Source organism: Naumovozyma castellii, chromosome 1 (assembly GCF_000237345.1).
Source record: "Naumovozyma castellii chromosome 1, complete genome".
NCBI classification, from domain to species: domain Eukaryota; kingdom Fungi; phylum Ascomycota; class Saccharomycetes; order Saccharomycetales; family Saccharomycetaceae; genus Naumovozyma; species Naumovozyma castellii.
Window position 1 is genome coordinate 1,079,477 of NC_016491.1, and position 23,188 is coordinate 1,102,664.

Consider the following 23,188-nt stretch of genomic DNA (forward strand, 5'->3'; position numbering starts at 1 on the left):
ACCTGTTTGCATTATTCTAAGATATTATCATAAACTTAAACTATATATTCGTAACATATTTAAATTCTATCAATTTCTATGGTAGTTTCAACAGTGTTCAAATTTCGCCTTATGCACTTGTCAACGGCAAGCCTTAACAATAATTCCTCATTATTCGACCCACCTTTTAAAGTTAACTTAATTAATGCAATATAGCTATTGAAGTCGACTTTGGCAATTAGTAAATCCTTATAGTCTAATTGGCATCTAGATTTAAATTCAGGTAGATTCTCAATCTGTTCTTTTATCATTCCCTTAACCATCACTGGATCATGATTTGGTGAACGTTTCTTCCAACTAAATATCGAAAAGAACGAAGATGAAGAACTATCAGAGGTTGTAACCACAGAGACGGGTAAAGTACTTTGTGATCTTTTTCTCACCTCTCTTTTCTTTTCCGTTGTTGATTCTTGATTCAACTCCTCTTGATTCAAGAAAGTGGACCCTGATAATGTTGTTGTTGAAAATCCCATTAATAGGATTGTTGATGTCCATTCTACAATGGTTAATCCATGGATCAAAATAAATATGGCAATGGAAAATGCGGCCAAATAATCGGAGATGTTTGAAAGCCAATTAATTAAAATAGGATAGACACATAAGTAGGAAGTGTATGTTATAGTAACAATTGGATTCTTTGTCTTTAATTTACTGTTCTTGTTTGCGTAGAAAGTTTTGTATAACGATAACGTGGAAAGTATTAGATTCATAGCCAAGATCGTATACCAAAGTTTCAAATTGCCTTCGGAGAATGATAATAGTTCATTAGAATGGTGTGAATGTGGGATCTGGGATGCAATTTCGTCATGATGATCCTTCGTTTCAGATAATTCCACGAATAGAACAATGAGTTCTTCCAAGATATGGAACAGAAGATCCAATCCAACAAAACATAAAGAAATTGCTAGAGCGAAACTTAGTAAAACATCAATTCTATTGAGACCAAAAGGGAATGTTATCGTCCCCGTGGACCAAACTTCAAACTGTGATAAATTCTCCACTAAGATAATGACTAAAGATCCCAAGATATCGTATGTGATGAAATGAGATAACGTGATGAAATTATTCCATGATTTAGAATGACCCAATTGGAATGTTATTAGACATGAAATGCATTGCAAACCGGCAATGGCCAATTGGAAATGTGCCTTTGGCCACATTAAATTCTTAATTAAATCATGGAATGTTGGAATAGGTAGTGCCTTGGCAATATTTAAAGGTATCTTTACTTCTGGTTCTTGGAAAAAGTTCATCGAAACGGAAGAATGCTTGTAACGATGTCCCTTACGGAATGAAGCCCTAGATGCTGATGAAGGTGGAGTTTGTTGATGAGATAGATGTCTTTGAGGATTCAAGGTAGCGGGACTAAAGTCAAAGGGTGAATCTAAAATAAGTGACGACCTCTTTGAAGTTGTTGATAACATCTCTGGTGATGCAGATCTATCAGGAGACTTGGATCTTGTCATTGTTGGCGGCGGCAAGTTTGTTCCTGGCACATATTTTAGAGAGTGTCTTCTACCTTCACTCCTAGAAGCTTGCGGTTGTGGAGTAACTATCGAAGGTTTAGGAGATTCTAATTGTGGATTAAGTGTAGTATTTTCTCCAAAGCTAAAAGATGGATTGTAAATTAAACTTGAACTGGAATTATTACCATCTGCAGCAGAATAAAAGGCGGAAGTAGGTCTAGATTTTGCCTTTGGTGAAGCAAAAAAGGGACGAGGTTGCACAAACGGTGTCGTATTTCGACTGTTCATTTGTATATCTCCATAGGTAGACAATCTGTTGTTATTGTTCTTGGAAGGTGTTTCCTTCAATTGCTCGTTAGTCGTCGGCGAGTCTTCCTCCTGGATAGAGTTCATTTGAGGAGATGATAGGAACCTTGGATCATTACTTCCTTCCATGGCGAAATATACTGATAGTGCCTGCTGGACCAAAGTAGATGTGGGTCTATTAATGCTTGTATCGATGGGTGAAAAGTTGACTTGTAAATGAAAACCATCGTTGCGCGCATAAGAATGTAAGGTATTTATCCTTTACCCTCATGGTCATAGACAACATACGTACAATTGGAAAGAAACTAGAAGGTATTTAAATCTCATCTCACATACACATGCCGTCTTTACCCAAGGGACTAATAGATCTGCTTTCGAAGGGTGTTCCGGAGACTATTTTCAAGTACAAGAAACCATTCATTATTAAATTCGGTTCGGTTTCTCTGTCGTTAGTGTTCCTTACATATGGGCTAACCTTTGCAGATACCTCATTGAACACAGCAAACTCATACTATAATGGTGCCACTGACAAGGAGAAGAACGATTGGAAGTTCTTGCTGAAGATTTATAGTCCGATATCGCTGGCGATCTTACCATTGACATTGTCGATGGGATCCTTATATCTCTCCTCCAGGGTTGTATCGAAGATTACTTATATTCCTAAGTTACAAGGAACACCAGAATGTGAATTTGTAAGAAGCTCCATGTTTCTTGGGAGACAAATAAGGCTACGTGCACCACTGGGACAGATTAGTAAGAGTCAGACTTCTAGGATATTTACCGGGGTTGGACCTCAAGGTATTGACGATAAGTCTACGTTTATCTTTTTCCTTATTGACCGTAACCCCAAGTTGAAGACGTTTTGGAATAAGTTCTATATACTTTCCAGATCAGGTTCAGTTTGGAACTCTGATGGTAGAATCATCGATTCGTTGTTTGGTGACGCTAAAGGTGACACTGAAGGTTTACTAATGAGAAAGATACATACACCCGAACAAGTAGCAAAAGTTAAAGTTTTAGATGAGTTAATAAAATCAAGCAGTACTAAGAAGAACAAGTTTCATTCTGGCATGAATAGATCTGATATCATAAAGAATATCGTGAAGAACAAATGAGTAATCGAACGCTCACTGCAGCATGTAAATAATATTTTTTAATTGCAAATACTATAAACAATATATTCATAGAATGCCAATCAATCTTAAAATGTAGTCGAAGAATAAAGCATACGAGAAGTATAATCCCGTTTGAATGTTTCCTGTAAAGGCTCTCCAGCAATCCTTTGGTGAATCTAGATTTACATTCTTAATCATGCTGAATACTCTGTATGCAAATATGGAAAGACCACCAATGAAACCAGGACCTAGCATAACACCACTACTAGCAGCAGCCCAAGTCAGCAATCCAAATTGTGTAGTTGCCAAGGCATAACTAATTTTCTTGGTATTCGATCCCCATGCTAATGCGGTTGATTTTATTCCAGCTTTAATGTCAAATGCTTTATCTTGGTGTGCATATATGGTATCATAAATCATACACCACAAGAAGCTTCCACAGTATAATGGAATCATAGTGGACCAATCTAGAACCCCCATTGCTGGAAATCCCAACATAGCCCCCCAATTAAAACACGCACTCAATGCAGCCTGTGGATAATAAGTAAATCTCTTAAATAAGGGATATGTGAATACAATGGGTAAAGAAGCTAGGCCCAGCCACCAACATTGAGCAGGTAAAAGACTTAGAATCCCCATTCCAACCGCGGTTTGACCAGCAAGAAACACGGATGCTTGTTTGGGAGTGATTCTGCCTGAGGCTATAGGTCTCTGGACAGATCTAATTACTTTATCATCTAAATTCCTGTCAAAGAGATCGTTAATGGTACATCCGGCTCCTCTCATTATAACAGCTCCCACGCCAAATATACCTAACATTCCTACAGTAGAGAGTAAAGGGGCAGACGTTTGCATTGCTGCAATCAGGATCGCCCAAGAACATGGTAGATACAATAACCATGTCCCTACAGGCTTTTCCAACCGCATCAACTCTGCGTAGGGGATTAACCGTGTGGGTAATTTAGAAACTAGAGGCCCCAGACCCTTTATTCTTTCCAATTGTGATTGCTTCAACTCCTCAGTAGTAAATGGAGTGGTATTCTCATTGATAACCTTTGTACTTTGATACCTTGACGTCTGTGCCCTTTGAATGAGGAGCGGCTTCCATAATAGCTTCCTGGTTAAAGGTGCAATTGCACTGAAGTTCGAGAGGTTTCTCGAGGGAAAGGACAACCGTAACATGGCACTTCTCCTTGCTATTCAACTTCAATGGCTCTTTTCATGAAGATGATCTATACGCAACGTACGTTTGCAGTCCTTTAAGAAATATGTCAATGGAAAATCGAAATTAAACGATGCTTCCGATAGATCCCAATTGGACACACAAGACACAACCTGTATAAAAGGACAAAACCCATTGTTGAAGAAAAGCAACATCCATCAGTTGAACATTGAAACAGAGCACCACTATTACCAGTTAAAAATGTCGATACATGTCGCTTCTGTAACAGCACCAGTTAATATAGCTACTTTAAAATATTGGGGAAAAAGAGATAAACAATTGAATCTACCAACGAACTCATCCATCTCAGTTACTCTCTCTCAGGATGACTTAAGAGCATTAACATCCGTTGCTGCCAGCCCAACATTTACCGCTGATAGATTATGGTTAAATGGCAAAGAGGAAGCCACCGTAAGTAATGAAAGAACACAAGCATGTCTCTCTGAATTACGTAAATTAAGACAAGAATTGGAAGGTAAAGACACGAAGCTACCGAAATTGTCACAATGGAACTTGCATATTGTTTCAGAGAATAATTTCCCAACTGCCGCTGGTTTGGCATCCTCTGCCGCTGGTTTTGCAGCTTTGGTAGCCGCTATTGCTAAGTTGTACAAATTGGAACAATCTATGTCTGACTTGTCGAGGATTGCAAGACAAGGTTCTGGTTCTGCTTGTAGATCATTATTTGGTGGGTTTGTTGCATGGGAAATGGGAGAAAAGCAAGACGGATCTGATTCTCAAGCTGTACAAGTATCCACTTTGGATCAATGGCCCAATATGAAGGCTGCCATTCTTGTTGTTAGTCAAGCGAAGAAAGATACGTCCTCTACCACGGGGATGCAATTGACCGTTAAGACGTCAGATTTGTTCAAAGAACGTGTTGCTCATGTAGTGCCCAAGAGATTCATTGAAATGAAAGGTGCCATTAATGCTAAGGATTTTGAGAAATTTGCGGAATTGACCATGAAAGATTCTAATTCGTTCCATGCTACTTGCTTGGATTCATTCCCGCCAATATTTTACATGAATGATACTTCGAAGAAGATCATAAAATTATGTCATTTAATCAACGAATTTTACAAGGAGACCATTGTTGCTTACACATTTGATGCTGGTCCAAATGCTGTTTTATATTATTTAGAAGAAAACGAAGGCAAATTATTTGCTTTCGTTTATCATTTGTTTAATAAAGTCGAAGGCTGGGAAAAGAAGTATTCACAAGATCAATTGAATCAATTCAGTTCATTATTTGAAGACGACATTGTTCCAATATTGAAAAACTCACTAGATGAAGAAATTTACAAGGGAATTTCCAGAATTATTTTGACGAAAGTGGGTCCAGGTCCACAATCTACTAATGAATGCCTTATTGAGGAATCTACTGGGCTACCTAAGAGCATGTAAGATAAATAATAATAATAATACGGTTTTTTTATTTTTTTTTTGTACTTAATTTCATATCTTTAATAATAACACAATATACAATTCAGTACCTTCCACCATTATGTGCGTTCAAATAAAATCTATGTGTGGAACAACACTCACTCTATTTGATTTTCATTTCATCAAATGGTTTCAGTTCTCTTCTTGTACCTCCTTAATCTTCTCCTCTTCACCAGAAATCTTTGAGTATTTCCAAATTCTTGCTTTACAATCACCGCTTCCCGTGGCAAAGACGTTATATTTTGGACCCAAGGCAGATCCATTAGCCACAGCGACTGAAATGACAGAATTTCTATGACCTTGTAACATTAACAACGGGTTCCCAGATTCCTTATCCCAGAACAAGATTCCACGGTCTTTAGAACCAGACAAGATATATTTATCATCTTGACTAGTGGTGACAGATAAAACGAAATCTTTATGTCCCACGTATGTGACTTCACAAGTAGCTGATGCGCTACCCTTATCGTTGGACTCATTATTACTGTTACCACTATGTCTCATGTTCCAAAGTTTAACGGTCTTATCCAAGGATCCACTAACAACTTCATTACCATCTCTAGTGAACACGACACTATACACTGAATCTCTATGACCTGTCCCCAATTCATTTTCGGAATCCAATCTTTCGACAAGGAACCCTGTAGTGGAATCCCAAACACGGACAGCACGATCCAATGAACCAGCAGCGATAAATTTCCCATCATTGGGGGAGACAGCGACTGTAGTGACACCATATTCGATGGATAACGTCAATGAACATTGTCCTGTGCGCAAATCCCAAATTCTCACGGTTCTGTCACCTGATCCCGAGACTAATTTTTCACCATTGGGGAAGTAATCCAGAGAATATACATCTTGTTCATGACCCTTTAGGACCATTACAATTTTCCTTTCTTGAATATCCCAAATTCTAATTAATTTATCCTCTGCACCTGTAGCGAGGAATTCGCCATCAGGTGAGAAACATACAGAACGAATGTATAAATCTGTTGAAGGTGTGGAGCCAGAAGTAGCGCTTGATGTATCTGGTGAAGTGACTGAATCATCAGATAACTTAGCTATCAATTCACCATCTGATACTCTGTAAATTTGTGTAGTCTTGTTACAACCGGTAGCCAGGAATTGACCATCGTTGGAGAATTTGACGCAACAAACCACTGAGGAATGGTTCAATGAATGATGCAATTCAACGTCCAATTCCAATGGTAATGCTGGGTTAAACACTACGTAGTAATCGTCACTTTGTTTCTTGTATTTGGAGGGACTATCTGAAGATTCCAAATTCAATAAGAATGGTGGAATTGGTTTTAATGAGCTGGCTCTTTGATTGTAAGGAACCAAATAGTGGTTTATATCAGCAGCGGCAGGTGTTGTTGCTGCGGATTCATTGGTACCTTCTGTCTTTACTTGTTCTGTTGTTGTAGTTGATTTTTCCTCTTCTGTAGTTGTTATTTTTGGTTCAGCCGGTTGTTGTTCTTGAGGTTTTTGTTGATCAGCTGGAGATGAGACTGTCTTTGGGAGAGGTTGAGTTGGTACGGATGGAATCAATGGTGGTTGAACGTTATTTTCCAAAGCGGTGGCACCTTGTTGTACCATTGGAGGTACGATTTGTTGTTGTTGTTGTTGTTGTTGTTGTTGTTGAGGCTGTTGCAATTGTTGTAATTGTTGAGGTGGTGCAGAAGAACCTGGTGTGGCAGATGGTGGTTGAATAATTGGGGCCGTTCCCGGTGGTAATTGTGATCCCAGGGCACTTATTAGAGGAGTTAAAGTAGAAGTTGCATCTGTTGTTGTCGCTGTTGTTGCTGTTGTAGCGGGACCATTTTTAATGGCAGGTAAGATTGCGGAACCATCCTTTTGATTTGTCAAAGTAGCGATTTGTTTATCCTTTTGAGCAATTTCCAATTTCAATCTGTTAATTTCTTCCTGATATGAATCCTTATGTTTTCTATAAGTTAATTCTAATTCGTAAACTGTATTTCTAATTTGTTGCATTTCTGCTAATTGTTGATTAATTTTGAAATCATAATCTTTTTGGTTTTGTAAACGATACGAATTAACTTCTTGTGAAACCTTATTGAATTCCTGTCTAATGGATTCCAACAATTCATTCAGTTTTTCCTGTGAATACTTAGTATCGGACGTCATTGTTTGTAGTAGTAGTAGTAGTAGTAGTTATCTCAGACTTTGCGATGATGAGGGTGCAATGGGTCTGTTTAGTTAGCTATATACAAGGAAGGAGTGTGCAGTGCAGTGCGAGGCGTTGCGGTGTTGTGTTTGTTTGCCTATATGCGTATGGAAGAAGTTTTGATTGTTTTTATGTAAGTTATGTTATGTTGTTACAATTTTTTCTTTTTGGCGACGGACGTATTTTCCACTTTGACTGAGTTACGTAATCGAGAGCAAGGAAGGAGTAGCATAATAAGAGTAAGAACTAGATTATATTGTACGGTTTAACGTTGTTCACTGTTCTATGGCCAACATCTACATAATTGTCTGATGGTCAATCGCCGTTGGGGCGAGATGGACCACCAAATTGTTGGTTGAACTGAATTATGGAGACAAGAAAGACAGTTGTTAACATTAAAAGTTGATTTTTGTCGTTTCTTAGATTGAAAGTTACGTAAGCACTCCGGGTAACTAAAATTGAATTTTATTTTATTATCGCATTGTACGGCGGGTTAGTTCATTGGTATATATATATATATTATGTATACTACTTCAACTGTGTGCTCACACTCGAAGATGGCCTGGGGCACCTCTGAAGGGTTCTGCGTACGTGTGTTACTTATCGTTGTATGAAGAGTTCTAGAATCATGCGGGCATCTTTTTTGAAACAACAGAGTATTTACACACGCACCTATGTGTGGTTCTTTGAAGATCGGTTCACCATCAACGCACAGATGATGTGCATCTTGCACGTACACATGTTATAACAAGAGTATCACAATGACACCTGCACTCAATTTACGCAGAAAGACAGTCCCTGCCGTTTTTACAACAATGGCCACTCTGCATGGATTTTCTTCCATTTTTGAAACATTTTTGGAACAAACAGCGTCAAAAAATCATGTAATTACCTATTTGGGATATTTACATACATCTCGAGAACAATGCGCGTACAACAATCGGAATATAACCAATATATGTCTCATCTCTAGACAAATATCGTCTGTTTTCTGTATCGTAATGTCTTCATCCAAATTTATATAAGTAGGTCCAGACACTTCAACAATGTTAGAATGTTCTTTCTTCCTTTCTAATCTTGTCCTCTCTTTACCCACTCATCAGCAACAATAATCATCCACACAAAATGCTATTTACTAAATCATTAATACTTCCATTCGCTCTCCTCCTTTCTGTTAAGAACGTCCAAGCACAAGATGCATCTTCCGTCATTACTGGAACAACCTCAATCGCAAAGACAATAACGTCAGCGGATGATAATGGTCAAGTGGTTACTATAACTTCATATGATATGTCCACTTTCACATCAACCGTGTGTCCAACTTGTACAGTTTTACCAACAACAACTTTGAAAGTGACTTCTCATTTCACTTCTTATGTCTGTCAAACTTGTTATACTACCACTATTCCAAAATCTTCTTCTTCTTCCAGTTCTTCAAGTTCAATCCAATCTTCTTCCTCTGCAGTGATTTCTTCAAGTTCAATTGTGTCATCCTCATCTTCTCCAATTCCAACTACATCCACCACATCATCAACTTCAACAAGTACTCCAATCACAAGTTCTGCTGAATCTTCTTCAGTTCCAACCACCTCCACCACTTCTAGTACTCCATTCACAAGCTCTGTTGAATCTTCATCAATTCCAACCACCTCCACTATTTCTAGTACTCCAATCACAAGCTCCCTGCAATCTTCCTCAGCACCAAGCTCAACTACAATTTCATCTGAGAGTTCTTTGATCTCATCTGCTCCCGCTTGCACTGGTATTGAATGTTATACATCTAGTTCTGTCCCAACATCAACCCCAACACCAAGTACTTCAAGCATAACCCACAACAACATCACTTCTACTTCCGCCTCCTCCGCCTCCTCCTCCATCCCTCCTGTTGTTTCCATTTCTACCATCACAACTACTGTCAGTAACATCACAAGTATCTACACTACCACTTGTCCCTTAACTTCAGTTCATACCACAATCGTCTCCATTGAATCATGCTCTAATGGAGAATGCACCATTCCATCCACTCTTGTTCCAATTACAACCTCATCATCCCCTATTGAAACTGAAACAACAACCATTAATGAATCATGTACAGGTTCAGAATGTCAAATTAAACCAACTTCTCAATCAACTTCCTTCCCAGGCACAACTGTCACCACTACTACCACTACCCAACCAACCACTCCTCTATCTGTCCCAACCACTATTACAACTACTACTTCTGTTACTCCAGTTTGTGAAGGTGATAACTGTAAGACCACACTTACTTCCGTTGCCACTACTACATCTGTATCTACTAAACCTAATACCCCAACTACTTCTTCCTCTTTTGTCGTTCAACAATCATCCTCTATTAATACCATCCCATTGATTCCATCATCAACTCAACCAATGATCAGTAACTTCGAAGGTAACGCTGTTAGATTATCAGCAGGCAGTGTCTTGATGTCATTGTTGTTGGCATTGATCATTTAATTGTAAATTATTATTCCGTTCTTCCTTTCGTTTCATTTTTCGAACACTATTATTTATAAATTTTAATTTTACATAGTTTAAATTAATAAGGACTTTTCATTATTGATTGATATATATTTTTCTGTCACTTTTTATTTTCATTTTCGGAGTTTTTCGAATACCTTTTTTCTTGAACAGGAACAATAATACATTTTTCAAAAAATAGTACTGAACCACCATACTTTCCATTTCAGGCCATACCCAACATTCAGAAACTTGACGGAGAAATGAAATTGCGAATTATAACTTTATTTATTATGTCATTTCTATGTAACACCAACGCCGCACCACTAGATGACACACTCTCGACATTTCCCTCAGGGCACCTAGGGATCAAGTTTCATGACGTTAGAAGGATCATTGACAGAATCCATACTGGCAATGGTTCCTTTGTAAATGTTTTTCTCGAGCTGCTATTAACAATGCAGGGGAAAGGCAATCACAACAGCCCAATAGATATTAGGGAAACCATGGTTGATATCTTTACCGAAGTGGAACAAAATATGGTTATTGCTAATTATGGGTACAATGACTCCAACGTGTTACTTCCGGTTGGAACGTTTAGCCTCTTGCAAGAAAGGGAAATCTGGATGACAAATTTAACACAGATAACTGAGTCTCTGGAACGCCGTCACTTCTTCTGGAACTTAAAGAGGCGACTACTTCATAACCCAGTAAAACAACTAACTAAACAATTTATCTGGTCACAGCTAGGGTATACCAGATGGTTTCTTGAGGAAATTCGATATGATTTCTTCACGGACTCCAAGAGAGAAATACTACTAGCGGAAGGATACCGCTCATTGTTGCAAGCAAAAGTAGTAATCCACCAGTTTGGTCAAATGTTACAAGACCTTGATGAATTGGGGTACATGAGTTGTGTAGCTAAGGGGTTGAAGGAGTATACGCATTTTTGGGAGGGCCAATTCCCAGATGAGATAGTACGTGAAAAAAGGGGGGATTTAGTTAAAAGGCTTCTTTCAAAAATGGAATTCAACAGTGCTGCTGAAGCTTTAAATTGTAAGGATTTTCAGGACATAATAATGCATTTCTTCCTGTTGTGGCTCAGTCTTTTTTTCCTGGTTTCCATGCTTCCTGGTGCTGGGATGGCTGCAGCGATTGGATATCCTACCCTTGTTATACTACTTCACATGATCGTATTAAGCCGAATATACTCTGAGATTGAAGGTCAAGCCCAGACACTCCTCTATTGAATGTTAACATTAGTTCTATAGCATTATAGCATTTAATAATTACAGACATCTTTTGCGCCGCTAAAAAACGTTCGAGCTAATCTCCGGAAAAGCTCAAACATGAAATTCATTTGTTTAGTTTAACAAATGGATTAGGGAGCCCACGACAACCACAACAAAGGACAATACAAACGTTCATGGATGTGGAATTGCCCAAGATAAACACTCGAATATGCCCTTGTTACCCCCATACCACCATATAAACAAGAGACTAGTCCGAATATGGACGCGATTCCACCATGGATTTTGTTCATCTGCATCCCGAATAAGTAAATTTAGTTCCAGTAACGGAATCATACTCTCATCACAGGCACAGGCCAACCCAACGAGGATTAAATTGAGTAGCTTACTTTGGAGGTACTTTAATGAGCCAGGGAATTTGTTGTTCGTTACGACTAATATTATCGCCTTTATGGGGATTATCACCTATAATACTTTGGTGAATATTAGCAGAGAAAAATATATTCAAGAGGGGAGGATCCTGGCTAGTTTGAATTCCCATTTCCCTGATAATGTTAGGAGGAATGAAGAGTTACCATTGCTTTTCCCTAAGGAGGAAGAACAATCCAGTGAGAAGGACAGTCTTGAATTACTGCCGAAGATAGTCGACAAAGTAGAGGAAGAAAATGAAACATCTCCCCTAACAATATATAGTGAGAACAAAATTCCACTAGTAAAATCAGTTAAAGTTACCTCCATGAAGAGTGAAAGTATTAAATTATCACTATTCCATATGATATATTCTTTCCAACTTTATAAATCTGTTCTCCAGCATAATACAAAGCAGGAAGAAAAAGGCGCAGCTTCATGGAATGAAGAAGTAGAAGCCATGTGGAAATCATTGAATATGAGGGACACCAAAGTGAAATATCCAAATACATATGAATTTTACAAATCATGGAATAATGAATTTAAAGATGCCTTTACAAATCCGACAAAATTGGAAAACTCCTATCTCCCCACCTTTTCAGTTTATCCTGCTCCATTGAAATGGTTTTGCGATACCCTTTATGGTACTGATCTTAAAGATTTAAAGGATTTTCAATCTATATATCAAAACACCAAATCCAAAAGTTTCCGAAATTTGTTGGAATTATGGCTCTATGATAATGCCTTCTTATTTCAGAGGAAAACAACATTAAAAGAGGACAGTGAATTCAATGAAAAGTTGTTTCAAACAATGATACAAGATATTGGAAGGGCAAAAAATACTCAACTATTCTTAAGATTCTCATCGATTATTTTAAAACCATCAAATCCACGCAAATCCGTTTTCTTCTCCGACTTAAATGGATATAATGTTCCAAGTGTTTCATTGGAAACTTTACTCGGTGTCATAGATGGATTTGCCGAGTTATCCAAGGATGGACTCTATGATTACACACCGGATGTGACCGAATTAATAAAAATGTTAAAATCCAATTGTATTATTACAAACAAGGCGTCCGGGTCAGGCACAGGTGCCTCCAAACTGCGAATCTTATTGCCATACGAAGATGGATCGTCAAGTATACCCGAGATTTCAGACCGTGTTAAACAGCGCTGTTACGAGATATTAAGTCAAGATAAACATACGATGGAAACACTAAATCAAATGGTGACAAAGACAGCCCAATTAGAGGGCCAACAATAACGAACTCTACAACTTATATATACATATCCCCCCTCCCTCCATATAGATATTCATTTATTGATAATGATAACATTCATAATCTGACGTTCTTTTATCGTCCCGCACGATTCTCGTACTTTTTTTCAAATTGTAAATAAAAAATTGTCAATTGTATAAATGAGACAATGAATTGACAGATGAGATGAGATGAGGTATCCAGTCATTCCATAATCTGGTCCATTCACACACACACTCTCTCCCATCTCAGCAATGAAGTTTCTTACCACCAACTTTCTAAAATGTTCCGTCAAGGCATGCGATACTAGTAACGACAATTTCCCATTACAATACGACGGATCCAAATGCCAACTAGTGCAAGATGAAAGCATCGAATTCAACCCTGAGTTCCTCCTGAACATCATCGAAAGGGTGGACTGGAACGCTGTTCTTTCTGTTGCCTCAGATTTGGGCAATACAGCATTGCCACCAAGCAAACCGGTCTTCCCAGCCACTGCAGACCAGCTCTCCGAGGAAGACATGACGATATTGAGGGACCTCCATACTCTGTTGATCCAGACTTCCATCTCTGAAGGGGAGATGAAGTGCAGAAACTGCGGTCATGTCTACTATATCAAGAACAGCATCCCCAACCTATTGCTACCACCTCATCTAGCCTAGACCCTACACTACATACCACACCAACCATCACACTTATATATCTAGCACTACATTACATACAGACTCTGTTCATTCATTGACAGTCTCATCAAATACGATAGATAGATATCTCTTTATGTTAAAATAGATTTATTTGATACGCGCATAGCCCACATGCTTTCAACTGAAAATTAAATAAACCTGGGGGTGGTCGCTACATTGACACACGTCAAAGTATATCAGATATACACACCCACATCTCTTCATATTCGTCACCACCTACCGAGGCTTACTATCGTCTTGCAAAGGCTCACATCCACTAGCTCACGCACAACACTTTCATCGTTACACTAAGCACAACATGATGTCGGATCAATTAAAGGAGCACGACTCATTCCATGTCCCACCGCCAATAGGCGCAAAGAACAGAAGTTCTTCCTTCTCAAAGATGCTTTCCAGTCGTCCCTGGAAACGATCCAGCCCAGCGACACCCAGTAACCCAACCTCTATGAATAGCAGCTCGTCAACTTTGAACTTATCCGGGATTCAATCCAAATTAGAGTCCTACACAGAGAACGGCAAGGAAAGATCAAGAACCAATTCTGAAGTGGACGAGAATGGTACTACACCATCCAGATTATCTAAATTGAAAAACATGTTCCGTGCCAGTTCGACTTCATCAGATAACGAATTAACTGCATCAGAAATGAGATCAAATAAAGTAAGATATTTGGAACCCATGACCCCGGCAAATACTACAGAAATGACAACTCCAATGAGGTCTCCATCACAGCCCAACGATTTATTGTCGTTCCCCTCATACCACGGGGAAGAAGCTGTGGAGGAACCGAGAGAGGCTCATACTGTGGTTCACAGTTACAACCCTTTCATTAATGACATTTCTCCATCACCACCACTGTTTGAAAACCCCAAGACTCCATCAAATAATAGTCGTAGGAGATCTCCATCCACACCAATAATGCCCAGTCATACACATCAGACCAGTTTGGAATCATGGAGAGTGACAAACGATTCAAGTTCAAACCCATCCGCAGGAGGAAGGTTCTCACCAACTAACCCTTTCAGAGAAAGAACCAACTCAGGAACGCCATATAATAATCCCGAACATAGAGGTGTCATACCACCTCATATTATAGCATCACAAGAATATACAGGAAGTTTCCCCTCTTTGACGAACAATCCATTATCATCAACGGAATATCTTACTGCAACCTCATCTACAACCTCATCAGGGTACCCTCAACCACCAACACCAGCACCGTTATCGAACAATAACCTTCAGAAAGATATTTTAAGAAATTTAAGTAATATGTCATTAAATGAAATTAAAGAAAATGAAGAATTAGATGAATTCGCAATGGCAGGATCAGCAGGAGCAGGAGGAGGACGAGATTCTTTTCTTTCTGCTTCAGAAAGAAGAGAAATATCTGCCTCACCCATAAAGGATGGATCTACTACCCCATATATGACATCGGATGATCCACAACCGTTCCCATCCATCGTAGTTGGGTATGATGGTGATGACGATGGTGCTGATGGTACTGTGGATAAAGATGATTTCATAACGACACCATCTCCACGTTTACAATCACCTTCACAAAATGAAAATAATAACATGAAAAGAATACTGAGAAGAGCTGCCTCTGAAACGGATGCTGTTCATATGGCAAAGAATAACGGTACATCAAACGGTCAGATTCAAAGGGAATCAACCCCTGAGGATAACAATAGCGATATCAACTCAAAGAGATCAAATACCGTATCCGCTTCTAAGTTTATACCCTCAGAACCACCACGGATCCCAGCAGTAGAGGAGGAACCCAAGAGATCACGTCGTCTTAGAAATAAATCTTTCAGTAACAAATTCAAAGATATTACCGTAGGACCACAATCATTTGAAAAGATCAAATTATTGGGACAAGGTGATGTGGGTAAAGTTTACTTAGTGAGAGAAAAAAAGACCAATAGACTATACGCTTTGAAGATCTTTAGCAAATCTGAAATGATTAAAAGGAAAAAAATTAAGAGAATATTGGCAGAACAAGAAATTCTGGCTACGAGTAATCATCCATTTGTGGTTACGTTATATCATTCGTTTCAATCAGAAGATTATTTATATTTTTGCATGGAGTATTGTATGGGAGGAGAATTTTTCAGAGCTTTGCAAACAAGAAGAACTAAATGCATTAGTGAGGATGATGCAAGGTTTTATGCAAGTGAGGTCACTGCTGCATTAGAATATCTACATTTGTTGGGATTTATTTACAGGGATTTGAAACCGGAAAACATCCTACTACATAAATCCGGTCATATCATGCTTTCTGATTTTGATCTTTCAGTTCAGGCAAAGGATGCAAAAGTCCCTGTTATGAAGGGTTCTGCGGAATCAACTGTTGTGGACACCAAGATATGCTCTGATGGATTTAGAACCAATTCGTTCGTCGGGACCGAGGAATACATTGCTCCAGAGGTTATCAGGGGCAATGGTCATACAGCTGCTGTTGATTGGTGGACTTTAGGTATATTGATATATGAAATGTTATTTGGATTCACACCTTTCAAAGGGTCTAGTTCCAACGAAACGTTTTCCAATATCTTGAAGAACGATGTTTCTTTCCCCAATAACAACGATATCTCTAGGAATTGCAAAGATTTAATAAAGAAATTGCTTTGTAAGAATGAAGCTAAAAGACTTGGCTCCAAGATGGGTGCAGCTGATGTTAAGAGGCATCCATTTTTCAAAAAAGTCCAATGGTCCTTCCTTAGAAATCAAGAACCCCCTTTGATTCCTATATTGTCGGAGAATGGATGTGATTTTGCTAAACTATCGCACAATAAGAAGAAAGGGAAAGATAAATCGGAAGAATTGCAGAAGGAACTTGAGGAGCAAGAACGTATAATGTTCCAAGAACAAGTAGAATATGATGATGAAGTATCTGAGGAAGATCCATTCCATGATTTTAACTCTATGAGTTTGATGCAGCAAGACAATAACTCGTTGATATATGGTGATAACAATTCATATGGTAAGATATCGTATACGCCGAATTCCAATAGATCAAGAAGTAACAGCCATAGGGCATTTTTCAAAAGGTAGTCTGTAGAGATTCACATACATGTCCCATAGATAGCAACATAGAACGTATATATTTTAATGAATAAGGAGTTTTTATTTAAAAGTGTTTCTTCTTGTATATCGAATGTGACACGGGCCACGTAGAACATGATTTTTCCAGATCAATTTCAGTAGACAACAATGCATTTTCGTAGAGGTTTCGCATGGATCAGGAGACATGAATATTATCTCTGGACATTCAATTAATGCTACATTAAGGGGTTGGATCTTCAAGCAAAAGTGTCAACTCCTCATATGAACTAATGGTTCTTCTTTTTTGGAGGAAGATAGATGAAGTAGGTCGTAAAAAATCAAGAAAACCGTTAAATACAGGCTTCAGACAACAACGTTTGAAGGCATGGCAACCAATATTATCTCCTCAAAGCGTGTTCCCCTTCTTAACTATTTTGGCTTGCATTTTTGCCCCCATAGGGATTGGATTGATAGTTAGTGCCATTAATGTTCAAGATCTAGTGATCGACTATACGCGATGCCATCTCTTAGCACATAGTGACACATTTGAAACCATACCATCTCCATATGTTGACTACCATTTTAAAAGAAGTGTCTCAATTGAGCCACAATGGAAATTGGTCACTACTGAGGATGGAGACCAAGTCTGTAGTTTACAGTTTGAAATACCAAATAACGTTAAGAGGCCGATTTACTTATATTATAAATTATCCAATTATTTCCAGAATCATAGAGAATACATCAAATCGTTTGACGTGGATCAGTTAAAGGGGAAGGCGGTGGCTCTTAATAAGCTTGATGACTTTTGTGACCCATTAAAGACTATTAGCGATAAGATTGTTTACCCGTGCGGCTTGGTTGCCAATTCATTATTTAATGACACATTTACAGCAAAATTGCAAGGTGTCAATGAAACAAAAGATTTTATGTTAACGAATGAAGGAATTGCATGGAAGACGGACAAACACAGATACAAGCCAACTAAATATAATGCATCACAAATAGTACCACCCCCAAATTGGGCGAAAAAATTTCCTAATGGGTATACAGACGAAAATATTCCGGATCTGCAAAATTGGGAAGAATTTAAGGTATGGATGAGAACTGCTGCATTACCAAAATTTTATAAACTTGCCCTGATGAATGAAACGTCAGAATTGCCTGAAGGGATGTACGAGACTAACATTACATTAAACTATCCTGTCCTTTCCTTTAATGGTGAGAAAGCGTTTGTTTTAACAACAAATAGTATTATTGGTGCTCGTAATGTTGTACTAGGCATTTTATACCTTATTGTTGCAGGTATTTGCACACTATTCGCTATCATATTCTTAACCAAGGTTATATTCCAGCCAAGATCTTTAACTGACCATTCGTATTTAAACTATACTCCTCAACAATTTACTATGGCTAATAAGCAACAACAGCCACAACAACCAGTTTTCAATAATATTCCATTGAGAGAGATTCTTTGATACCAGCTCACAATACTTATTTCGACGAACCTATTTAAGAATAATCTAATAAGGATTGTGATTCAAATGGTATCTCGTCATAGAAAAGCGGTCAAAGCTTTGTTGCACCGTATTTGACTTGGAATATTCTCAACTAGATTCAAGTAGCCCATTATAGCTACATAGCTGCTGGATCTCGGATTTTGGGGCCTATAAGGTAATAGATACTATCTGTGGAAACTGAAGCACTTGTATCAGATTTTAAAGAATTTTTTCATCTCTGAATTTATTGTCAAACCAGCGAACTTTAAAGCAAACTAATTCATTCCTCAGACAAAATTAATGACTACTGATATAATTTACCATGTCCTAGTTGTTTTTGGAATATGTATCTCTATATATTGAAAATAAAGCGTAATAATTGCTGCCATTCACAAAGGAAATTAAGATAGGAATGCTGTTTCCAATATATAGTGTTTGGTGTGCCATTTATTTATTTACACACCCATATATAGATATACGTATCAATAGTTCTATTATTTCATTCAAACAAAACATTACATATTTGAATATATGACACTAAAAAATGATTTCGTCCCATAGTGATGCTAGTTAGAGCCTTAGCGTAAAAACAATTCATCCATTGCCCTTTATTTAGGCTGGTAATTGATTCCGTGTAGCGTTTATAAATAAAATGGATTCAGCGAACTCAGCTACTGAGACTACTTCCGGGACAAACACTTCACGTTACATTATATGCACGGATTTGTGAAGCTATTAAAACGCAGATCTTGGATTGGTATTGTTTCTTCTTAAACGTTCTCTCATTAATAATGATGAAGAGGTACTTAAGTTAGGTCTTGGTCGTTCCGGAGTCGTGTTGGATGATTGCGCAATACCACTCTCACTCTCATGTAATCGAGAAGCATACTGCGGTCTTTGCTGCTGTGGATCACCCCTCTGAGAAATAGCTCCACTTGTTGCTGAAGTATCTTTGTTATAGATATTATGGAACGACATCCCTGCAGTTGTTCGTACTGGCGCAGAAGCCACCTCTGGCATTGACGAAGAAGATGAAGAAGACAACTTATCTGCTACAGAATGTCTTAATCCAGAGGCAAAACTGGATGACTTATGGTGTCCGTGAGTGGTTTCACCACTTCCTGAACTCGATGTCGCCGTGGAGTGATGCGACTGAGCCTGTTTCCTTAAAATTTTCTGTTCATCTGGTAGATCCTCCTTATGTCCTAGCCAACCTGGGAATCCTTGAAAGGGTTCTTGGTTCTTATAGAATTTTACTAACGATTTATGAACCAAAGTCGACGTTGGAGAATCTCCATCCTTTTCTGAATTGACTGAAAGACTGGCAAAGGAAGTGGAAAAAGATTTCGTTGAACTCCTAAATTTCGACCATATGTTATTGGATCCGTGTTCAGTGGTTGCACTCATGGTCTCCTGTTTATTGTTTCTTTAGGTTGTGCTCTATCTTCTTATCGTTGGAGTTGAAGCTAACGTTGAATGTTTAACTCGTTTGTCGCTCCGCGTATATGACTACAAAACATATGAATTAGATCAACTACATACTCTATCACTTAGCGGGTTTCGCTTTCTTTCTTGGTTGAAGCAATGTTACAGGGATGGCACTCCTCTTCGTTGTAGAGGCCACTACTGGTTTCCTAATCTCTGGTTCTCTCGTACCAGAAAGTTTGAGTAGCTTCTTTGAATATCGGAGTTCAAGGTAATCTCGAACGTTTACGTATGACTCCAATGTTCCCTCCTCATTATCGTATTCTTCACCTGCTACATAACTTCGTATATATCTAAATTGTCTCCTAGAGGAGCATATGAAGATCTCCCTATCGTTTGGAAGGTAATCAGGAATCTTCTTCGTATGTCCCTCCACACCAATGACGGATACAATGACACTTAGTTTGAACTCTTGACGTTCTTGCAACTCCATCCAATACGTCTTCAAATTAGTCTTCATTATTCTATTCTCTTGTACTAAATGTCGTATAAATCTTGATTTAGGATCATCAGGGAACAAGGGAACGTGGAACACAGCCAAATCATTCCCAGTACCACCAAATATATCACCTACTTGCCAATTATTGGATTGGGTCAAATCTCCATTCAAGTAAGTTCTACTGACTCTCCCTGTGTCTTCCCCTGGGACTCTCAATCTTGCCGAGACATTATTCGGATCAAAGTCAGTGCACACTAACCCATCTATAATCTTCATCCACCATTTCAACAATTGATCCCCGTTTAATTTGTGCTTTTTAGCGTTCTTGGAGGATCCAATGAATAGATAATCATCAGCTGGTCTCGTGAACAGGCAAATTTTGGTCACCCAATTCGTATCTCCGCCAACATCATTTCTTGTAATATAAAACTTGTCTGTATTCTGGCATGGATGTGGAGATAAATCTACTCTTACAGCTAGGATCCGTAAGCTTCTCTCTACAGAGGTACCCTTCCGAATTAACGACTCATCGTGATCATTGACCCTCCGCAAGGGCTTCACTTTACGCAAATAATGTAGCGGATCCACAGATATCAAGTACTGTAGAAACACCTTTGTGATGTCTCCCATACGGAGCTTGATATCACAGTACCCACTTGTATCAGCTTTGGAGACAAAAATCAGTTTCGTATTGTGAAGGGAGGATAAAGTCAAATAGACGTATATTTCCAGCGCAAACACAGCCTTTTTATTATGGAAAAGAGTAAAAAAATGCTGTATCTTAACTGTAAGGGTATCGGCACGTTCTTGAGTCGTTGGCATTGGAGTTACAATGTCGTGCGTTTGTGCTGGTTCATCTTGCAAGTGAAGTAATTCGAAATCGTGACCTCGAGGTAAAACACTGGCTAACAATTCATCTAGAGTGTGGGTACCGTTTAGGCTCATATGGGTAATCAATTGGCTCTCAATGAGTCCTTTATTGTATGATTTTGTATAGCACAGTTTTCCATTGTATTGTATGTTTTTTCGCTTATAAAAATGAATATCAAGGTTTAACTTCACAGTTGGAATTTAAACAATTCATAAAGGAGGACGAACAGGTCAAGATGCTGTATGAATTGATAGGGATAGTGCGTATTCTGGACCCCGTGGTGAAACACAAGGAGGCCAAAGAACTGATCACAACGATAGGGAAGCTAGTCATTAATAACAGAGGAGTCATAAGAAATATCATCCCCATGAAGGATTCTTTGAAATTACCCAAGATCATGACGAAGGATCAGGAACAGCATTTCCAAGGGTATCATTTCATGATGCTTTTTGATTCTTCTCCAGCTGTACAATCTGAAATCCTGAGGACGTTGAAGAAGGATCCTCGTGTTATTAGATCCTCCATCATTAAGGTGAACACTGAAAAGGAATTGGATGTGGCACCGTCGTTGGATAAAATATCAGGATTCAAGTCTGTATTAGAGAAGGTCAATAACAGTGGAGTAAGGTGGTAGAAGCTTAAATATTCAAATAAAACATTCAGATCGTGTAAATAACAAAGTCTATATAGCGTTATGGAATGAGTATATAATTAAAAATAATTAATTAATTAAATGGATAATTCAGAAGGTTCAAACCTCCTATTGTTTTTATTCTTCTTGTTGCTGTTATTATCGTCGTCATCACTCAAATCGTCCAGACTGAATTCCAATTCTTGTAAGGGAACACTTTCTACGTCATCCTCAGTCAATGGATTCATTGATTGTACATCGTATCTCTTCACCTCTGCATACGACCACCTACAAAACAAATCCGTATCCACTAGCGGTAGATGTTCATATTTTGTATATTGAAAGATGAAGAAGGAGATCACAGACCCAGCCATCAAATCCACGAAATAATGATGAGTTAAATACATGGTGGCCCACCAAAGCCATGCAACGTAGAAGATAAACAATGGTCTTAACCAGGGGAAGCAATATGAGAAAAACAATGCCTCCATAGTGGCACAACCCGAATGTAAAGATGGGAATGCGCCAAATATGACAGATGAGTTAGTGAAACCCTTCGTGTAGACTGAGATATGCAATAATTTATCAATTCGAGCAAGACCACCGGGCGATCCATGCATGGAATAATTGGCAGGATCCAAATTGTAAAGAATTTTATACCATGGTGGTGCAGCAGGGAAACAAATCTGGATGAGAACACCTATTAAATTCATGTAACCGAATGCAAAGGCATATCCTTGTAAGATTGTGGGGGGACCAAATAGGAATAAGATTATGGCCACCACGAAGGGTGCCCCAAAATGACATATCCCATACGGAATCCATGCAAAGATATCGAATACCTTGTTGGTGGATGTGGCAAGGATATCACTTAAATTGTCTCCATAGAGAATGGTCTCGATGGCAGGAAGCACTTTCACGGTAATTGGGGGTCTCTTTCCTGCAGGGAAATAAGATGAGGTAAAGTAAATTCCTAACCAAGCCCATATCGGGAGAGCATGGAAGAAGAATTGTGAAGTAAATGGTATGAAAAAGAAAAGACCCATGATTGCATAGAATAGGACCTTGTAGATCCAAGCAGCAGGGTTTGCGATGAAAACAAACAAAAGGATGGCCCCCATAAATGTGTAATGCAATATACTTTTCCACGTGAATGAATATCTTTTCAATTTGTGCCAGGACAACCGGGGATCCATACTGGTCTCCAAGTCAGCGACCGAAGCACCAACGGGTTTTTGGGAGAGAAACCATCTGTGGAAGACAGCGGACATGTAAGTAGGTAATTAAGTAACGATAGATTGGGTATTCGTGTCTAGTAGTAGCAGCGAGTGAGTACTTGTAT

At 38.6% G+C, this 23,188-nt stretch overlaps 15 protein-coding genes across 15 annotated transcripts; 9 read left to right on the forward strand and 6 right to left on the reverse strand.

The window, feature by feature from the left end:
• Positions 1-59: 59 nt before the first annotated feature.
• On the reverse strand, positions 60-1,940 carry ZRG17 (Zn(2+) transporter ZRG17; the record flags this gene model as incomplete). Its single annotated transcript, XM_003673441.1, has 1 exon — positions 60-1,940. One exon carries the CDS (start codon positions 1,938-1,940, stop codon positions 60-62), a length of 1,881 nt encoding a protein of 626 aa, XP_003673489.1.
• A 209-nt stretch (positions 1,941-2,149) lies between these two features.
• MRX15 (Mrx15p) lies at positions 2,150-2,926 on the forward strand (the record flags this gene model as incomplete). The annotated part of the gene is made up of 1 exon (XM_003673442.1): positions 2,150-2,926. One exon carries the CDS (start codon positions 2,150-2,152, stop codon positions 2,924-2,926), a length of 777 nt encoding a protein of 258 aa, XP_003673490.1.
• A 66-nt stretch (positions 2,927-2,992) lies between these two features.
• On the reverse strand, positions 2,993-4,108 carry COQ2 (4-hydroxybenzoate octaprenyltransferase; the record flags this gene model as incomplete). Its single annotated transcript, XM_003673443.1, has 1 exon — positions 2,993-4,108. The coding sequence occupies one exon, from the start codon at positions 4,106-4,108 to the stop codon at positions 2,993-2,995; it is 1,116 nt and encodes a 371-aa protein (XP_003673491.1).
• A 241-nt stretch (positions 4,109-4,349) lies between these two features.
• MVD1 (diphosphomevalonate decarboxylase MVD1) lies at positions 4,350-5,552 on the forward strand (the record flags this gene model as incomplete). The annotated part of the gene is made up of 1 exon (XM_003673444.1): positions 4,350-5,552. The coding sequence occupies one exon, from the start codon at positions 4,350-4,352 to the stop codon at positions 5,550-5,552; it is 1,203 nt and encodes a 400-aa protein (XP_003673492.1).
• A 171-nt stretch (positions 5,553-5,723) lies between these two features.
• NCAS0A05520 (WD repeat TUP1 family protein) lies at positions 5,724-7,739 on the reverse strand (the record flags this gene model as incomplete). Its single annotated transcript, XM_003673445.1, has 1 exon — positions 5,724-7,739. The coding sequence occupies one exon, from the start codon at positions 7,737-7,739 to the stop codon at positions 5,724-5,726; it is 2,016 nt and encodes a 671-aa protein (XP_003673493.1).
• A 1,165-nt stretch (positions 7,740-8,904) lies between these two features.
• AGA1 (Aga1p) lies at positions 8,905-10,254 on the forward strand (the record flags this gene model as incomplete). The annotated part of the gene is made up of 1 exon (XM_003673446.1): positions 8,905-10,254. The coding sequence occupies one exon, from the start codon at positions 8,905-8,907 to the stop codon at positions 10,252-10,254; it is 1,350 nt and encodes a 449-aa protein (XP_003673494.1).
• Positions 10,255-10,520: 266 nt separating this feature from the next.
• Positions 10,521-11,507, forward strand: NCAS0A05540 (uncharacterized protein; the record flags this gene model as incomplete). Its single annotated transcript, XM_003673447.1, has 1 exon — positions 10,521-11,507. One exon carries the CDS (start codon positions 10,521-10,523, stop codon positions 11,505-11,507), a length of 987 nt encoding a protein of 328 aa, XP_003673495.1.
• Positions 11,508-11,718: 211 nt separating this feature from the next.
• On the forward strand, positions 11,719-13,179 carry PET494 (Pet494p; the record flags this gene model as incomplete). Its single annotated transcript, XM_003673448.1, has 1 exon — positions 11,719-13,179. One exon carries the CDS (start codon positions 11,719-11,721, stop codon positions 13,177-13,179), a length of 1,461 nt encoding a protein of 486 aa, XP_003673496.1.
• A 249-nt stretch (positions 13,180-13,428) lies between these two features.
• Positions 13,429-13,836, forward strand: TRM112 (RNA methylation protein TRM112; the record flags this gene model as incomplete). Its single annotated transcript, XM_003673449.1, has 1 exon — positions 13,429-13,836. One exon carries the CDS (start codon positions 13,429-13,431, stop codon positions 13,834-13,836), a length of 408 nt encoding a protein of 135 aa, XP_003673497.1.
• Positions 13,837-14,176: 340 nt separating this feature from the next.
• FPK1 (serine/threonine protein kinase FPK1) lies at positions 14,177-16,933 on the forward strand (the record flags this gene model as incomplete). Its single annotated transcript, XM_003673450.1, has 1 exon — positions 14,177-16,933. One exon carries the CDS (start codon positions 14,177-14,179, stop codon positions 16,931-16,933), a length of 2,757 nt encoding a protein of 918 aa, XP_003673498.1.
• A 281-nt stretch (positions 16,934-17,214) lies between these two features.
• NCAS0A05580 (putative aminophospholipid translocase regulatory protein) lies at positions 17,215-18,399 on the forward strand (the record flags this gene model as incomplete). The annotated part of the gene is made up of 1 exon (XM_003673451.1): positions 17,215-18,399. The coding sequence occupies one exon, from the start codon at positions 17,215-17,217 to the stop codon at positions 18,397-18,399; it is 1,185 nt and encodes a 394-aa protein (XP_003673499.1).
• A 756-nt stretch (positions 18,400-19,155) lies between these two features.
• MSO1 (Mso1p) lies at positions 19,156-19,827 on the reverse strand (the record flags this gene model as incomplete). The annotated part of the gene is made up of 1 exon (XM_003673452.1): positions 19,156-19,827. The coding sequence occupies one exon, from the start codon at positions 19,825-19,827 to the stop codon at positions 19,156-19,158; it is 672 nt and encodes a 223-aa protein (XP_003673500.1).
• A 139-nt stretch (positions 19,828-19,966) lies between these two features.
• RTT109 (H3 histone acetyltransferase RTT109) lies at positions 19,967-21,289 on the reverse strand (the record flags this gene model as incomplete). The annotated part of the gene is made up of 1 exon (XM_003673453.1): positions 19,967-21,289. One exon carries the CDS (start codon positions 21,287-21,289, stop codon positions 19,967-19,969), a length of 1,323 nt encoding a protein of 440 aa, XP_003673501.1.
• Positions 21,290-21,327: 38 nt separating this feature from the next.
• Positions 21,328-21,849, forward strand: MRP17 (mitochondrial 37S ribosomal protein bS6m; the record flags this gene model as incomplete). Its single annotated transcript, XM_003673454.1, has 1 exon — positions 21,328-21,849. One exon carries the CDS (start codon positions 21,328-21,330, stop codon positions 21,847-21,849), a length of 522 nt encoding a protein of 173 aa, XP_003673502.1.
• A 95-nt stretch (positions 21,850-21,944) lies between these two features.
• On the reverse strand, positions 21,945-23,117 carry AUR1 (inositol phosphorylceramide synthase; the record flags this gene model as incomplete). The annotated part of the gene is made up of 1 exon (XM_003673455.1): positions 21,945-23,117. One exon carries the CDS (start codon positions 23,115-23,117, stop codon positions 21,945-21,947), a length of 1,173 nt encoding a protein of 390 aa, XP_003673503.1.
• Between the last annotated feature and the right edge of the window lie 71 nt (positions 23,118-23,188).